This window comes from Microcaecilia unicolor, chromosome 4 (genome assembly GCF_901765095.1).
Source record: "Microcaecilia unicolor chromosome 4, aMicUni1.1, whole genome shotgun sequence".
In the NCBI taxonomy this organism is placed as follows: Eukaryota; Metazoa; Chordata; class Amphibia; order Gymnophiona; family Siphonopidae; genus Microcaecilia; species Microcaecilia unicolor.
In genome coordinates, this window is record NC_044034.1 from 339,196,579 (window position 1) to 339,213,785 (window position 17,207).

Below are 17,207 nucleotides of genomic sequence, written 5' to 3' on the forward strand. Positions count from 1 at the left end.
CGCATACGCACTTGCACACACTCTCATTCTGACACACATACTCTCTCTCTCACAGACACACTCGCACCCAGACTCACTCTCTCTCTCACACACACACACACACACATTCACTCTCTCTCTCACACACACACGCACATTCACTCTCTCTCTCTCTCACACACACACACACACACGCACATTCACTCTCTCTCTCACACGCACACACTCGCACATTCACTCTCTCTCACACACACAGTCACTCTCACATACACTCTCTCAAACATACACACTCCGAGGAAAACCTTGCTAGCGCCCGTTTCATTTGTGTCAGAAACGAGCCTTGTTTACTAGTTTTAAAATAAATCAGGTGCTGTAGATGCACACGAAATAGCTGGGAAACCTCTAAAAAGTATGTGAAATTCTAAAAACTGCCATGCATACCACCTATGCGTTCCGATGATGTCATAGGCGTTAACATGGTGGCTGTAACTAAAAAGTGCTAAAGAAAAGTTTAAATCACCTAATTTTATTCAGGAAGGGCACAATTCACACTTTAATTTCCAACCATTTAAACACATTCAAACAATTTTTTAAAAATGGCAATCCAAGATGGCGACTGCGACCAAAAACATGCTTAAAAAACAAAACGTCACTTTTTTCCCTACCGCTATTTGCTTCCATTGCTCTCCAGGCACTTGCGCCGATGGCAAGCAACAAAAGATTATGACCAGGGAGCAGTTCGTGCTCCTTGAGGCACCTCCTCGGGTACATCCAGAGCGCACCTGATGTTTCTCCTCCCTTCTTGTTTTTCTCTGTCTCTTTCTTCCGGTCTCTTCCCAGGTCACCTGTTGTAATCCCATGCTTGGCTCTTCCATCCCAGTTCTCCTTTGTCCCCACTCAGCAGGGCCGGTCTTAGGCAGGGGCGAGAGGAGCGGTTGCACAGGGCCTCGTGTCTCCAGAGGCCCCGTGGCGCTCCCTTCTGCTCCCCACCACTGCCGCGATCTGACTCCTTGCCTCCCCCCTCCCCCGAGCCACAGGGTGCCCTTCCGGCACATACCCAAGGTCGCCCTGGTGGTGTAGTGGAGTCTTCAGGCCAGGAATGATCCCCAGTCTTTCCTGGCGCTGATGTCTTGTTGCCGCATCGCTCTTTAAAAATGGCTGCCGAGACTGTTGGCTCAGGCAGCCATGTGAATATTCAATTACTGTTTCATTATTGCTACCAAGTATTACACATTAAGCAGATTTCTTTTAATTAATTTTTCTAGTCCTTACATGCACATGCTTTTGCTTTTTAAACTCAAAAGTTTCCTATGATAGCATTGTGCATATTTGAATTAGTTTTTCTGTACAAGTTTTGCTTGATTTGTCTTTATTTGAAAGAAAAAGAAATGTTTAAATTGCATCTTGTCAACAAAGAGTGGGGCTAGGTGGGCCCCACCTAACTGGTCTGCACAGGGCCCCGTAATTGCTAAGACCGGCCCTGCTGCTCAGTTCTCCCTCATCGTCCCCTCCCTCTTCCCATTGCCTGGTTTCTCTCCACTCTGACTCTCGCCCTCCTCCCACCCCTTCCCCTGTAATGCCCCTCCACTGCGGGTTGCTTTGAGCTTCACAGTTCTTTCCATCATGGAAAAGAAAAGGTCATCTTGTGGCCGACTTGATCTCCCAAAACTCTCTTGACATCCTTTGCATCACCAAAACCTTGCTTCAGCCAGGTGATACCTCTACCCTTTTCAATGCCCTCCCTGCTAACTTCCTCTCTCTCCACACCCCTCAGCCTGCACTTCAGGGTGGGGTGTGGCCTGAATCTTTTCCTCTTCCCTTTTGGTTAAGCTTTCCCCCTCCAAGCCTCTATCCATGCAGATGCTCTCATTCTGCATGTTTCAACTTCCTTCTCTGCTTTTTATTTGGTGATCCTTTACCGCCCATCCCCTTTCTACTACTTCCGTTGATGAGCTCTCTGCTTTCGTCACAGAATCCGCTGCCCTTTTCTCACCCCTCCTCCTCATAAGAGACTTCAGACTCCCCCCTTCCACTGCTGCTGATTCCTTCTTCACCCTAGCCTCCAGCGCTGGCCTGTCCCTCTCACTCTGTTGGTCACACCATGAACCTTTTGTTCTCCTCTGCCCATACCTCTCTCTCCACCTCAGCATTTTCCTCCCTCCGCTCCCATAGATAGATCACTATCTTCTCTCTTTTACTCTTGCGTCTTCTCTCCCACCGACCACTCCCAATCCCTGTTCTGTTGTTTGCAAGATTGTGTCAGACACTGCGTTGTCCTCTGCTCTCCCTCCATCCCCTGCCTCTCTTTCCTCTTGGAGAAAAGCTGAACTCCACACTTAGTCAGCTTTTCTCACTCCATGCCCCTTCAGGCACTGTTCCCTCCTTGTGGAAGCATGCCTTGATAACCCCTCTTTTTAAGAAACCACATCTTGATCCCTCCCGTCCCACCAATTTCCACCCAATCTCAAATCTTCCATTCTTTGCTAAGCTGTTGGGCAGGCTGGTTCTGCACCAACTTAGTACCTTCATTGAACATTCCAATGTTCTCCATCCCTGCCAATCCAGGTTTCACATGAGAGATAGCACCGCGACCCTCCTTCTGTATTTGCACAACACTATTAATTGTTTATTTATTGGGATTTATTAACCACCTTTATGAAGAATTCACCCAAAGTGGTGTACAACAGGTACAGTTTAACATAAAACTGTTAACTGTCCCGTCTGTGGCCTATGGACTCACAAACCCCGCGCTCCCGGGGAAGAAGCCAAGGTCCTCGAGAGCGCGGCAAGCGCGAGAGACGCGACAGGATGCAAAGGACATGAGTTCGGCGAGATCATCGGTCCAGGTGGGCTTCATGCCCATAAGTTCGTGCCCTATGGACAATCCGAGGGGAACTTCTGATTTTTTTTTTTTGATTCCAAGGACAATCCGGGTTCCGAACCCGGTGTAACTCCTGATTCCGGTTCAGATTCCAGTTCCGACCCGATTTTGTCTTTGCATTCATTTACGACCCTCCAGGAGTACCGGGTCCAACTTTTGTCAGATCCAGCCCTGAAAGATACTCTGGAAGCAGCAGTGGAGAGAGAGCGCGTTTCTGGGCGAAGATTTTTTGAAGACCCCGTTTCTGCTCTAGACCCCTCTACGAAGCTCTTCATGTACCGCTTCCAACTTTTCTCGGTTCCAGCGCTGCGGGATACGCCAGAAGCTGAGGCCGACAGAAGACGCCGGGGACTTCCTCCACGCCGGGCTCCTCAGCTGCCTCAGCCGAGCAATCAGCGGTACCATGGTGGGTTTGCGCCTCTTCAGGACTCCAGTCCACCCGCGCTGAGTCCAGTCCTAGTAGTGACGCCACCAAGGAGCCTGAGTCCAGTCCAGGGGATGCTTCATACTGAGCCTCCAGTTCCAGTTCAAGTAACGATTCCACTCAAGTCTCCAGGTCTTGTCCAAGTGACTCGACCAGTCAAGCCACTGAGTCCAGTCCGAGGGAAGCCTTCGATTGAGCCTCAGATTCCAGTTCAAGTGGCGCGTTGGGCCGAGCCCCCAGTCCTCGTGCAGATGGCACGTCCTTTGAAGTCTCCGAGTCCAGTCCGAGGGAAGCTTTCGATGGAGCCTCGGATTCCTGTGCAAGGGGTGCTTCGGGCCGAGCCTCCAGTCCTCCTTCAAATGGCACGCCCTCTGAAACCTCTGAGTCCAGTCCGTGGGGGGCTTCTGACGGAGTCTCCGAGGCCAGTGCAAGTGGCACTCCGGGTCGAGTCTCCGGTTCTTGTCCAAGTGACCCGTCCAGTCAAGCCACTGAGTCCAGTTCGAGGGGGGCTTCTAACCAAGCCTCCGGTGCCAGTCCACAGGGTGGTTCAGGTGGCACCTCCGCTTCCAGTCTGGAGGGCACCTCCAAGCAAGCTCCGAAGCCCAGTTTGAGGGGCACTTCAGATCGAGCCTCCGATCCCTGTCCAAAGGGTGTGTTCTGCCAAGCCTCAGTTAAAGTTCCGTCCCTGCCAGGAGGCAGAGGGCGTCCCGAGTTGCAAGTCCAGTCAAGATGCTGAGTCTGGACCGAGTTGCAGTTCCAGTCAAGATGCTGAGTCTGGATCGAGTTGCAAGTCCAGTCAAGATGCTGAGTCTGGATCGAGTTGCAGTTCCAGTCAAGATGCTGAGTCTGGACCGAGTTGCAGTTCCAGTCAAGATGCTGAGTCTGGATCGAGTTGCAAGTCCAGTCAAGATGCTGAGTCTGGATCGAGTTGTAGTTCCAGTCATGATGCTGAGTCTGGATCGAGTTGCAGTCCCAGTCAAGATGCTGAGTCTGGACCGAGTTGCAGTCCCAGTCAAGATGCTGAGTCTGGATCGAGTTGCAAGTCCAGTCAAGATGCTGAGTCTGGACCGAGTTGTAGTTCCAGTCAAGATGCTGAGTCTGCACCGAGTGCAGAGGCCAGTCGAGATACTGAGTCCATGATGAGTGCTGAGTCTGCACAGAGTGCAGAGGCCAGCCAAGATATTGAGTCTGCTTTTGAGGATGAGATGACATTCCAAGGGCACCGTGATAAACTTTGTTCTGATCCTGCCCTGGGGAATATTCCTGAAGCTAAGGCTAGAGAGACGTCCCAGTCCGGTCAGAGGGGTGCGTCCAGCCTTGCAGCTGAATCTCTTCCCGGTTCCAGGTCCGACCAAGATGTTGAGGTCGTCCTAAGTTCCAGTGTTCGTCAGGAGGCTGACTTTCTGCTGAGTGCCCGTGCCAGTCAGGCTCCTGAATCCAGTTCCAGTCAAGGGGTTGAGGCCAGTCCGGGTCCCTATCCCGGCTCCGTGTTGGATGCCAACCCGGGGGCTAGTTCCAGATCCATTTCTGTTCAGACTTCTAGCTCCTGTCAAGATGGGAATGCCACTTCGAGCCTCAGCCCAGCTTCTGATGTCAGCTGGGGTAGTGACTCCAGCTCTGTTCCTGTCATTTCATGGATTTGCCAAGAGGTTCAGGACATTGTGGGTTCCCTCAGGGGAGGGTTACTTTTGAATTGTGTTCCTCTTGATGCATCCATGTTCCTGAGGTTGCCCCGTGGTGACTCGAAGGAGCTTCCTGGTCACAAGTTCTACTTTTGTCTGCCAGTTTTGAACTTCATTGTGACTTCCAGCCCAGTGATCTATGTCTGGCTTTTGAGACCTATCAGGAAGTTTCACCATAGTTACCCCTGGATACCTGACCGTCTCCGGGAGACCGAGAGGGGGGTCTTGAGGAGGGGATACTGTCCCGTCTGTGGCCGTGACAACCCTCAGACTTACCCTGTTTCTGGGAGTCAGTGTCTGTGCTGGCTTCTGCTTGTCTCTGTGTCTGTGTCTGTCTTAGGTTCTCTCTGGCTCTGTGTGCTGATTGCCCTACTGAACCTCACCTGTGTGGGCTATGCCTCTTCCAAGATGGCTGCCGCCTCTTCCTCTTTGCCAGTATCCAAGATGGCTCCCGCTGTTCCTTCCTATGGGATGACTGCTCTGTGTGTCAAGCCTCTGTTTGGTTGCAAGGTGATTGCTGCAGCTGTGGCTCTGGTGTTGAAGGGCTTTATTAATCACTTGAAGACTACAGTCCTGGCCTTTGCATCTCATCTAAAGGTCCTGGTGTATAGAGTGCTCTGTACACAGTTTCAGTGTTTGCTCTGTGTGAGTTTCTATGTTTGTTTAGACTAGCTAGCTTAGGCACCGTCTGGCTTGTAGCCTGTGTATAGCTTTGCTAGTGCTCTGTGTTTGTTTCCAGTGCATGACTAGCTAGCTTAGGCACCGTCTGGCTTGTAGCCTGTGTATAGCTTTGCTAGTGTTCTATGTTTGTTTAGACTAGCTAGCTTAGGCACCGTGTGGCTTGTAGCCTGTGCATAGCTCTGCTAGTTCTCTGTGTTTGTTCCTAGTGATAGACTAGCCAGCTTAGGCACCGTCTGGCTTGTAGCCTGTGCATAGCTCTGCTAGTTCTCTGTGTTTGTTCCTAGTGATAGACTAGCCAGCTTAGGCACCGTCTGGCTTGTAGCCTGTGCATAGCTCTGCTACTTCTCTGTGTTTGTTCCTAGTGTTAGACTAGCCGCCCTTGCTAGCCACTATCCCGAGACTGTGTTTGTTCCTAGTGTTAGACTAGCCGCCCTTGCTAGCCACTATCCCAAGACTGTGTTTGTTCCTAGTGTTAGAGTAGCCGCCCTTGCTAGCCACTATCCCAAGACTGTGTTTGTTCCTAGTGTTAGACTAGCCGCCCTTGCTAGCCACTATCCCAAGACTGTGTTTGTTCCTAGTGTTAGACTAGCCGTCCTTGCTAGCCACTATCCCAAGACTGTGATTGTTCCTAGTGTAGACTAGCCAGCTTAGGCACCTTCTGGCTTGTAGCCTGTGCATAGCTCTGCTAGTTCTCTGTGTTTGTTCCTAGTGCAGACTAGCCAGCTTAGGCACCGTCTGGCTTGTAGCCTGTGCATAGCTCTGCTAGTTCTCTGTGTTTGTTCCTAATGACAGACTAGCCAGCTTAGGCACCGTCTGGCTTGTAGCCTGTGTAAAGCTTTGCTAGTGTTCTGCGTTTGTTTCCAGTGCATGACTTGTTAGCTTGGGCACAGCTTAGTTGTTAGCTGGTGTATAGCCTTCCAAGTCTCCTGAGTTTGCTCTGTGTATGTTCCTGTGTATGACTGGTTTGCCTGGGTATAGCGTTCCTATTAGCCTGGGTACAGTTTACTAGTCATTGTGTTGAATCCTGCCGACTGCCAGAACCCGGACAGTCCCTGCTTGTCTGCCTTGCCTTCGCCTAGGTGCCAGGGGGCACTCCTGGATCTTCATTCCTGCTGTTCCTGTAAGTCCTACCGGCTGCCAGAACCTGAGGGCTCAACCCCGGGGAAAGGCAGTCAAGTGTAGGTGAAGCCTAGGTCCAGGGTGTTCCAGTTCCGCGGGTTCCGCTCCAGTGTGTTCCAGTCCAGCGGGTTTCACTCCTGTATGTTCCAGTCCAGTGGGGCCACTCCAGTGTGTCCAGTCCAGCGGGCCCCACTCCAGTGCGCACCCGTCCGGTGCGTTCCAGTTCCGAGTGTTCCGGTGTAGAACTCCAGTCCAGGGTTCCGGGCCAGTCTTGTTTCATCTCTACCTGGAAGGTGATTTTGCCTGCCACTGCCACTCCACGGTAGTGGCCTATGGACTCACAAACCCCGCGCTCCCGGGGAAGAAGCCTGAAGGTATGCCAAGGTCCTCGAGAGCGCGGCAAGCGCGAGAGACGCGACATTAACAGCAGAACGTCAGGACTCACAGAAACAGAATCCAGATCAGCAATGCACCGGACACCGGCACTGAAGAGAACTTCGGCTGGTGGGGGTTGGGAACCCCCGCCAGCAAATATACCTGACGGCGGGGGAGGGTTGGCGGTGGCGGGAGGGGGGGGGGGTCAAATATGGCGGGGGAGGGTCAGCAGCGGGGGGGGGGGGTGAAAGCAGGGGGCCAGGGCTAAATCTGCGGGGGCCCATGCCCCCATGGCCCCACCTAGCTACGCCCCTGCTGCAGACATCTTGGAAAATGGCGCTGTATGACCCCCCCTCCCCCCTACTGTTGTGCCATTACTACCAGTAAGGTGATCAGATGAACACTAGAAAACAAAGTAAACTGACACGCTAAAGGCTGGCACAGCTTATTACATCGGCCCTTGAGGTTTGACTCTAATCAAAACCAGAGTTTCTATCATCTCTCTCTCTCTCTCTCTCCTTCCCTCCAGACTTTACATAGAGTATCTCCTGCCTTAATCGGATCCCAAATGTTCTAGAACTGATACGTAACTGGGTAGAAATAGCTGTGATGAAGTGGAGGTGTTGTAATTAACTTACCTTCCTTTTGGTGCCAGCGCACGGCATGCAGGTAGACACCACAGTAATGAAACATGAACTCGTGGTCTGAATACTGAACCTTCCGCTGAAGTAAAGGCATCAAGTCATGACCGTCAGTTACCCTGGAGTAGTAGTGCACAGAAACAATGTGATGAAAACACCTTCATTTCTTATTCCTGCTGTAACTGAAAACTTGTAAACTGTGGTTAGTTACATGAATATTCACATAATAGTGTGAAGCAGAGGCCTGCTGGGCAGAGCACCAGACTTAGAACCAGGGTCGCCAGTATTCAAACCCTGCCACTCTTATGACCCTAGGGAGTCACTTCACCACCTGTTTTGGGTACAAATTTAGGGGCCTCCTTATTAAAGTACACTGGCTGTTAATGCAACTAGTGTTAATGTGGTGCCTTTGTGGTTCACATGCTAATCTCCAGGTTTAACAGCTGGGCAGACAATGGTCAGGGACTGTGAACATAAGAATAACAAATATTTACACATATACACATATGCATACATAAAGCAATAAATATCTAAAATAAAAATAAAAACAAATATGTTACAGGCGCTCTGTATAGCTCAGGCAATAATTACACTCAGGCATGTAAGTGCTATACCTATGCTCAGCGATATTCTAGAAGGTGAGCGTGCAAGCTGCATAGCATAAAAATGCAAGGGGGCATTTACAGTGGGAGGGGCATGAGTAGGGCTTAGGCAGGTCTTTCTCTTAGGCACATTGATTATAGAATACCGTCATCTACATGCTACTGCATTTAGGTATGGGCTATTATGCCTGCCATAAACATGGTATAAGTGGGCGCACCTGAATGTTGGCCTTGATACCGACTTACAATCTATTCTGTAATTTATTTATTTTATTTATTTATGCATTCTTGTATCCCACTATTATCCAAAAACAAGTTTCGGTTCAAAGTGGCTTACAGTCTACATTTTAGTGGAGTTACAATTGTGTTGTGCAGTGTTGAGAGGGCATCTATTGTTCGAGGTTATTCATTTTTGAAGAGATAGATTTGAAGTGGAAATGGTAGTGGTAGCTTTTGTGTTCAGTTGTAGAATTTGGGTGATATTTATTCATATAGTTTTGGAGAAAAGACGGCTGAGGGGAGATATGACAGAGATCTATAAAGTAATGGGTGGAGTGGAACAGGTAGACGTGAATCGTTTGTTTACTCTTTCCAAAAATACTAGGACTAGGGGGCATGCGATGAAGCTAGAAAGTAGTAAATTTAAGACGAATCGGAGAAAATATTTCTTCACTCAACGTGTAATTAAAGTCTGGAATTCGTTGCCAGAGAATGTAATAAAATTGGTTAGCTTAGTGGGGTTCAAAAAAGGTTTGGATGGCTTCCTAAAGGAAAAGTCCATAGACCATTATTAAAATGGACTTGGGGAAAATCCACCGCTTATTTCTAGAATAAGCAGCATAAAATATATTGTACTGTTTGGGGACCTCGCCGGGTACTTGTGACCCGGATTGGCCACTGTTGGAAACAGGATGCTGGGCTTGACGGACCTTTGGTCTGTCCCAGTATGGCAATACTTATGTACTTATGAAGTGGTAGATGTGAAAGGAAGGCGACAATATCTTTGTGATTAGCTGTAGAATTTTTTTTTTTTTTGAAGAGCTAAGTTTTAATTTCTTTTCTGAATTGGAGGAGATGTGTGATGCTTCTAATGGAATCTGGCCACCCAGATACTGTTATAGAATTTGCACCTGACATCCTGCATTTGTGCGCCTAAATTTTGGCGCCTTTTATAAAATTGGCCCCTCTCCCATGGGCCAAATTTAGTAAATGGTGCCCAAAGTTACGCACCATTATGATCCGCGTTTAGGGCCCCTTTTACAAAGCCCAATGCGGGCTTCCTGCATGCTAATCTGGACCTACCGCCGGTCCAATACAAGTGGTAGTTCCAGCCCCCCCTGCATGCACCATTTCCTGCGTTAGTGGTACTAACCCGGCGGTAATTGGGCAGCGCCGCACACTACCCGGTTACCGTTGGGTTAGCACGGGAGCCCTTAATGCTACCTCAATGGGTGGTGTTAAGTTCTCTCCCCCCCCTGTAAAATCATACCGAATAGCTATGCTATTTTTCAGCTTTTTTACCACTGTGCACAGCACCCTTTACAGAATACTACCTTGGCGTGCTTCTCATGCCTAACAATGGGCGCCAGCACTTACACCTGCCAAAAGCTGGTGTAAATGCTCGTACACAGCTGATGACAGTGAGGTGTGCAAATGCAGGCATTCGACAACATCATGCCTAATATCTAGGACTATATCTCACCCACATCCCTCCCATGCTCACTGTCACGTTCTCAAAGCAGGAACTAGGTTTGTGAGCCCTTGGGCCACTGCCGAGGAGCAGCAGCGGCAGACAAATCACCCAAGCAAAAAGCAAGGCTGAACATAACAGGCAGGAACCACCGGATATAACTAGAAGAGACTTTAATAGTAGGCAGCAAACAGTAACAGAAGTCAGGTCCAGGCAAAGTCTCTAGGCAGGTGGCTAACAAAAGCAGTAGTCAGGTCCAGGCAAAGTCTCTAGGCAGGCAGCAAACAAGGGTAATCCATAAACTAACCAGAGTCTTTAGGCAGGCAGAAATCAAGAGATGTCCAGGATCAGGCAGGGTCAAACACACAGGAACATTTCAGAGCAGGAACTCAAACAAACCAACAGGAACTCATGGAAGACCTTTGATACCAAGGCAAAGCAAGCAAGGCTCACAGAAGCTAATAAGCCCATCAGCACCTGCAGTTCAAGCTGCCAACAATCACCAGCCCACTATGGATGCTGTTCAGGTCCAAACAAGAAAAGCAACTCTGGCAACCTGGAAGATCCGGACCGGACTAGCCAGAAATCTGGAACGGGTGACAGTAAACAGATAGTCCCATGCAGCCACCAGGTCTGGCCACCAGATGGCGAGATGAAGGAGAGCATACAACATAGGCAGAACCGTGACAGTCACACCCCTTTGGAGATGCGCACTATGAAATTTAGGTGCACACATTATAAAATAGGATATAGGGCAGATCCACACATGACTCCTAATTACTGTCAATTCTGTGCTTTTTAACTCCAACTGATTGTTAGCACCTGACTAATTAGTTTACACACGAGTCTGGGATCCGTGGCTAAGTTTGGTTGACCTACAGAATCCGGGGGTCATGTGGGTAGTTTCAAACTTGATAAATTTTGTATTTGCAAATAAGATGCACTGAAAATAAAATGAAATAAAACGTGATTGTTGACATAAAACATGATTGTTTAAAATTTTTGTTTAGGTATCAACTGCATTTTGTTTCACAATGAATGCACCTCACTTATGGGTGGATCCTATTGACCAAACCCAGATCTTGTGGCACAGTGCTGCTAACCTTTTGCAAATGTATATATCTTACCTGTGTAAAATTAATTCCATGTCTATATTTTGCCTGATGAATAATAAACTTGGACACACAAGTTAATCTAAATGAGCGTCCTGAGCCACTAAGATAATTGATGAGAATGTACAGAAAAATCTTTGTACCTGTCCTGTGGCACTTTTCCTCCTCCCAGGTGAATCATTGTAGGATAAATGTCCATCAGACTTGTAGGTTCATCAATAACTGTATTAGCAGGTAAAACGCCCGGCCATCGAAATATCCCTGGGACACGGATTCCACCTTCCCAGCCTCCCATGCCTTTCCCACCTTTAGAAAAGAAAAGAAAAATTAAAAAAACTTATTGATTGATAATTCAGCCTCTGAAATTGTATTTATCGGTAAAGATTAATACATTCCTTCTACAAAAATAAAATGTTGGTTTTGGAAATTAATCTATTCTTTTCACAATTATGGTGCATGTTGAATGCAAGTGGCTTTGGCAGGGTTTTTTTTTCAGCTGGTGTGCACTACTGGCATCTTTAATTCCCTGCCTGCCAAAAACGGCCCTCACCATACCATACCACTGAAATCAGGATCTGGTGTTTCAATACAGTGCCATCACAACTGTGAGCAGGAAAGGAAGTAGGAGCTGGCCCAGTGCCTCACCAGTCCTCATATCCCTCCTCATCCATCTCTTTTCCAAGCTGAAGAGCCCTAACCTCTTTAGCCTTTCCCCATATGGGAGAAGTTCCATCCCCTTGATCATTTTGGTCGCTCTTCTTTGAACCTTTTCTAATTCCACTATATCTTTTCAGATATGGCGAGCAGAATTGCACGCAATACTCAAGGTGTGGTCGCACCATGGAACAATACAAAGGCATTATAATATTCTTGGTCTTATTTTGCATCCTTTCCTTAATAATTCCTAGCATCCTGATTGCTATTTTGGATGCCACCACACACTGGGCAGAAGATTTCTGCATATTGTCTACAATGACACCTAGATCTTTTTCTTGAGTACTGATCGCTATGTTGGATCCTAGCATCAGGTAACTATTATTTGGATTATTCTTCCCAAATGTGCATCACTTTGCATTTGTCCACATTAAATTTCATCTGCCATTTGGATGCCCACCTTTTTGAGGCTGCTTTTAACTTCTCAGTTCTATTCACTTGTTCAGTACCCATGTCTGTTTTATAATTCCCACCTTAAATAATTCCCTCATCCTTTATTTATCCTGTTTGTCTGTCTTGATTAGATTGTAAACTCTGTTGAGTAGCGACTGACTCTTACATGTTCAATGTACAGCGCTGCATACATCTAGTAGAATTAAAGAAATAAGCAGTAATAGTAGGATGCCCAGTCTTCCAGTTTCCTAAGGTCTTCTCCTGCAATTTTTCACAATCCGTATGTGTTTTGACAACTTTGAATAGTTTTTTGCCATCTGCAAATATATCACATCACTCGTCGTTCCGATTTCCAGATCATTTATAAATATGTTAAATAGCACCGGTCCCAATACAGATCCCCGTGGCACTCTACTATTCACCCTCCTCCATTAAGAAAAATGGCCATTCAACCCTACTCTCTGTTTTCTGTGCAATAACCAATTCCTAAATCCATAGAAGGACATTGCCTCCTATCCCATGGCCTTTTAATTTTCTCAGGAGTCTCTCATAAGGAATTTTGTCAAACGCTTTCTGAAAATCTAGATACACTACATCAACTGGCTCACCTTTATCCACGTGTTTATTCACGCATTCCAAGAAATGCAGCAAATTGGTGAGGCAAGACTTCCTTTGGCTGAACCCATGCCGACCCTGTTCCATTAAACCGCGTTTGTCTACGTGTTCCGTAATTTTATTCTTTATAATAGTTTCCACTATTTTCCCCCGGCACTAAAGTTAGGCTTACCGGTCTGTAATTTCCCAGATTACCCTTGGAACCCTTTTCAAAAAATTGGCATTACATTGCCTCCAATCTTCAGGTGCTATGGATGATTTTAAGGACAGGTTACAGATCACTAACAACAGATCAACAATTTCATCTTTGAGTCCTTTCAGTACCCTGAGGTGTATATTATTCAGTCCAGGTGATTTATCACTCTTTAACTTGTCAATTTGGCTCAGTACGTCTTCCAAGTTCACCAAGATTTCTTTCAGTTCCTTATTTTTAGTTACATTTGTACCCCGCGCATCGTACCTTTGCATCGTCACCCTTGAAGTCTATTTCTGGCCCAGGCAGATTTCTTACATCTTCTTCCATAAAGACCAAAGCAAAGAATTCATTCAATCTCTTTGTTAAGGCCTTATCCTTCCTGAGTGCTCATTTCGCCCCTTCATGATCTAACGTCACAGGCTTTATGCTTCCGATATACTTGAACAAGGCATTACCAATCCTTTTAGCTTCTTTTACACAATTTTTTCCTATTTTGTTGTAGTCACCCTTTTGAAAATTAAATGCTGCTACAGTGGATTTCTTTAGTGACTTCACTCCAGATATCAGCTCAAATTTGATCATGTTATGATCACTGTTTCCCAGCGGATCCAACACCGTCACCTCTCATACCATGCCCTGCATTCCACTAAGAACTAGATCTATAATAGTTCCCCCTCTTGTTGGTTCTTGGACCAGTCGGTCCAAGAAGCAGTCATTTATTACATCTGATAATTTTACCTCCCTAGAGCTTCATGGTGTAACATTTATCCAGTCAATATTGGGGTAACTGAAATCATTTCTTGTAAGGAATAAATCCAAGGGAAAGAGATGGTAATAAAATCAATAGAGAACAGAAACACCTCTCTGTTACTTTGGAGAACTACCAACTAATGTTAAAAAAAATAGTGAAGGAAAAAGATCTCAGGTAATAAAAGAGCTTCAAACAACAGCTCAAAGTTGATAATAGTAGGGAGATCACATTTAATCATTGGTCATTTTAAAAAAAAGCCTCCATTTTAAGTCTATAGCATATCAAACATATCCAAGAATAGTAAAGTCTTCCATCCACACAAAGTAGGTAAATGTAGTCCAGTCATTAAAGTAGCTTCTTAGCAGAAATGTCAACCATAGCAAATCCAAATGGCAGGATCCAGGGACACCGAGAGACTGGGCCGGGCCCGGGACAAGGCCGCCCCTGCCCCCCCCCCCCCCCCCCCCAAGGTCACGGCTGCTCCCCCCTCCATCCGCTACCGGGCCGGGCCCCTGCACTATATGTAAATCCTTCAAGAGGTAGTGTGTCATGATTTAGGCTCTACACTTTTTCTGATGTTTTGGTGCTACCTCAGTAAGGTCAAAACACAATCTCTCCACTGCAAAACACTTTACACAAACTTGTGCAAAAACCCACTCATTTATTTATTTATTTATTTATTGTTTGCATTTGTATCCCACATTTTCCCACCTCTTTGCGGGCTCAGTGTGGCTTACAATAAGATATGAATAATGAGAATACAGTTGTTACAAATTGGTTATGGGTTACATTGTACAAGTTATGCGAGATAATCGAAGTATCATTAGGAATATCACAATGGGACATCAACATTGAGACTTTGGGAGGAGACAATGGGAAGCTTAAGGGCAGTGTTAAGACAAAGAGGCACATGGTGTACATATTTCTGTAAGTATATGTATGAGTAATGTGGAATTAGGGGGATGAGAGATCATAAGTGGATGCGTGATGCATTGATGTAAGTGAGTGTGGACTCTATGTGTTTTGGTTTTTTCCGTAAATTGTCTCAAACAGATGGGTCTTCAGTAATCTGCGGAAGGATGCTTGTTCGTGGATCGCTCTTAAGTTGCATGGCAGTGTGTTCCAAAGCTGCGTGCTCGTGTGAGAAAAGGTTGACACGTGTAGCGTCTTGTATTTCACACCCTTGAAAGTAGGGAAATGGAGGTTGAGGTATGTTCGGGAAGATCTCCTAGCATTTCTGGGTGGTAGGTCAATCAACTCAGACATGTAGGCTGGGGCTTCGCCGTGAATGATCTTGTGGACTAGTGTGCATACCTTAAAGGTGATGCGTTCCTTCAGTGGACGCCAGTGTAGTTTCTCTCGTAGTGGTGTTGCCCTTTCATATTTTGGTTTTCCGAAGATGAGTCTGGCTGCTGTGTTCTGGGCTGTTTGAAGTTTCCTCAGTGTTTGCTCTTTGCAGCCTGCGTATAATGAGTTGCAGTAATCCAGATGGCTGAGGACGAGGGATTGCACTAGGTTACGAAAGACGAATCTTGGGAAGAATGGTCTTATCCTTTTCAGTTTCCACATGCAGTAGAACATCTTCTTAGTTGTGTTGTTTGCGTGGGTTTCAAGTGTTATGTGGCGGTCGATAGTGACTCCAAGGATTTTTAGCGTTTCTGAGATTGGAAGGTTTAGGTTTGGTGTATTTATCGCGTTGAATTCGTTAGTGTTGTATTGGGAGGTGAGTACCAGGCATTGAGTTTTTTCTGCATTTAATTTCAGACGGAATGTGTCTGCCCATGTGTTCATGATGTGTAGGCTTTGATTGATTTCGTTGGAGATTTCTTTGATGTCTTGTTTGAAAGGGATATACATTGTCACATCATCAGCGTATATATGTGGATTGAGGTTATGGTTTGATAGGAGTTTTGCTAGAGGGATCATCATTAGGTTGAAAATAGTTGGTGAGAGAGATGATCCTTGTGGAACTCCACATTCAGGTATCCATGCCGTGGACGTGGTTGAGTGTGATGTGACTTGATACGAGCGCAGGGTTAGGAACCCCTTGAACCAGCTTAGGACATTTCCTCCAATGCCGAAGTATTCAAGTATGTGTAGTAGGATTTCGTGGTCGACCATGTCGAAGGCGCTTGACATGTCAAATTGTAGGAGGAGTATATTGTTCCCGGTTGCTATTATTTGTTTAAATTTGGTCATAAGAGTGACTAGTACTGTTTCTGTGCTATGGTTCGACCGGAATCCGGATTGGGCATCATGCAGTATTGAGTGTTTGTTTAGATAGTTTGTGAGTTGTTTGGTTACCATCCCTTCGGTTAACTTGGTTATTAGTGGTATGGATGCTACTGGTCTGTAGTTGGTAATTTCGCTCAAGTTTTTCTTTGTATCTTTAGGAATTGGGGTGAGTAAGATTTTTCCTTTTTCTATGTCCAGCATTTCTCCTCTCTCCCTTCCCCTCCATCTGTGTGCATCTCCTTCCTTTGTCTTTCCTTCCCTTCATCCTTGTCCAACATTTCTTCTCTCTTCCCTGCCCTCCACTCCATCCATGTCCAGCATTTCTCCTCTCTTCCCTCACCTCCATCCATGTGCATCTCCTTCCTGACTTCCTTCTCCTCCATCCACCCATATCCAGTAAATTTCCTCTCTCCCCTGCCCCCTCCAATCATCCATCCATGTTCAGCAATTCTCCTTTCTCCCCTGCCCTCCCCTCCTGTCCAGCAATTCTCCTCTCCCCCTGCCCTCCTATTCAGCGATCTCTTCTCTCTCCCCATGCCCCTACCCTCTTGTCCAGCAATCTCTTCTCTCTCCCCCTGCCCTGCCTACCCCTCTTGTCCAGCAATCTCTTCTCTCCCCTCCTGTCCAGCGATATGTTCTTTCTCCCCCCTGCCCTTCCCTCCCTCCCTCTGAGATCCAAGCCCTCCCTCCCTCAGAGATCCAAGGCCCCCCTCCCTCCCTCCCTCTGAGATCCAAGCCCTCCCTCCCTCAGAGATCCAAGCCCTCCCTTAGAGATCCAATGCCCCCCTCTCTCCCTCCCTCCGAGAACAAAGCCCCCCCTCCCTCCGTCCGAATGTCAAAAACAATTTTCTTACCTCGTGGTTACAGCGCGAGCAGCACACAGTGAAAAGCCTGCAGGCTCGCGCTTCAGCCTTCCTTTGTCTGTCTCTCAGCTGAGGTCCCGCCCTTGCAGAAACAGGAAATGAGGGTGGGACCTCAGCTGAGAGACAAACAAAGGAAGGCTGAACCGCAGCCTGCACGCTTTTCACTGCGTGCTGCTCGCGCCGTAACCACGAGGTCAGGTAAGAACAAGAAGATCGCTTTTGACATGATTCGGATGGAGGGAGGCCCACCCTGT

The 17,207-nt window shown here is 47.1% G+C and overlaps 1 protein-coding gene across 4 annotated transcripts in view; it reads right to left on the reverse strand.

The window, feature by feature from the left end:
* Positions 1-17,207, reverse strand: part of LOC115469447 (arylsulfatase D-like) — a 217,049-nt gene that overhangs the window by 6,506 nt on the left and 193,336 nt on the right. For all 4 annotated transcript variants that reach the window (XM_030202112.1, XM_030202114.1, XM_030202115.1 and 1 more), the window contains 2 exons: positions 11,330-11,492; positions 7,780-7,901 (listed from right to left, as the gene is read on the reverse strand). In XM_030202112.1, the coding sequence (XP_030057972.1) occupies positions 7,780-7,901; positions 11,330-11,492 (285 nt within the window). The remainder of the gene's footprint in view (positions 1-7,779; positions 7,902-11,329; positions 11,493-17,207) is intronic.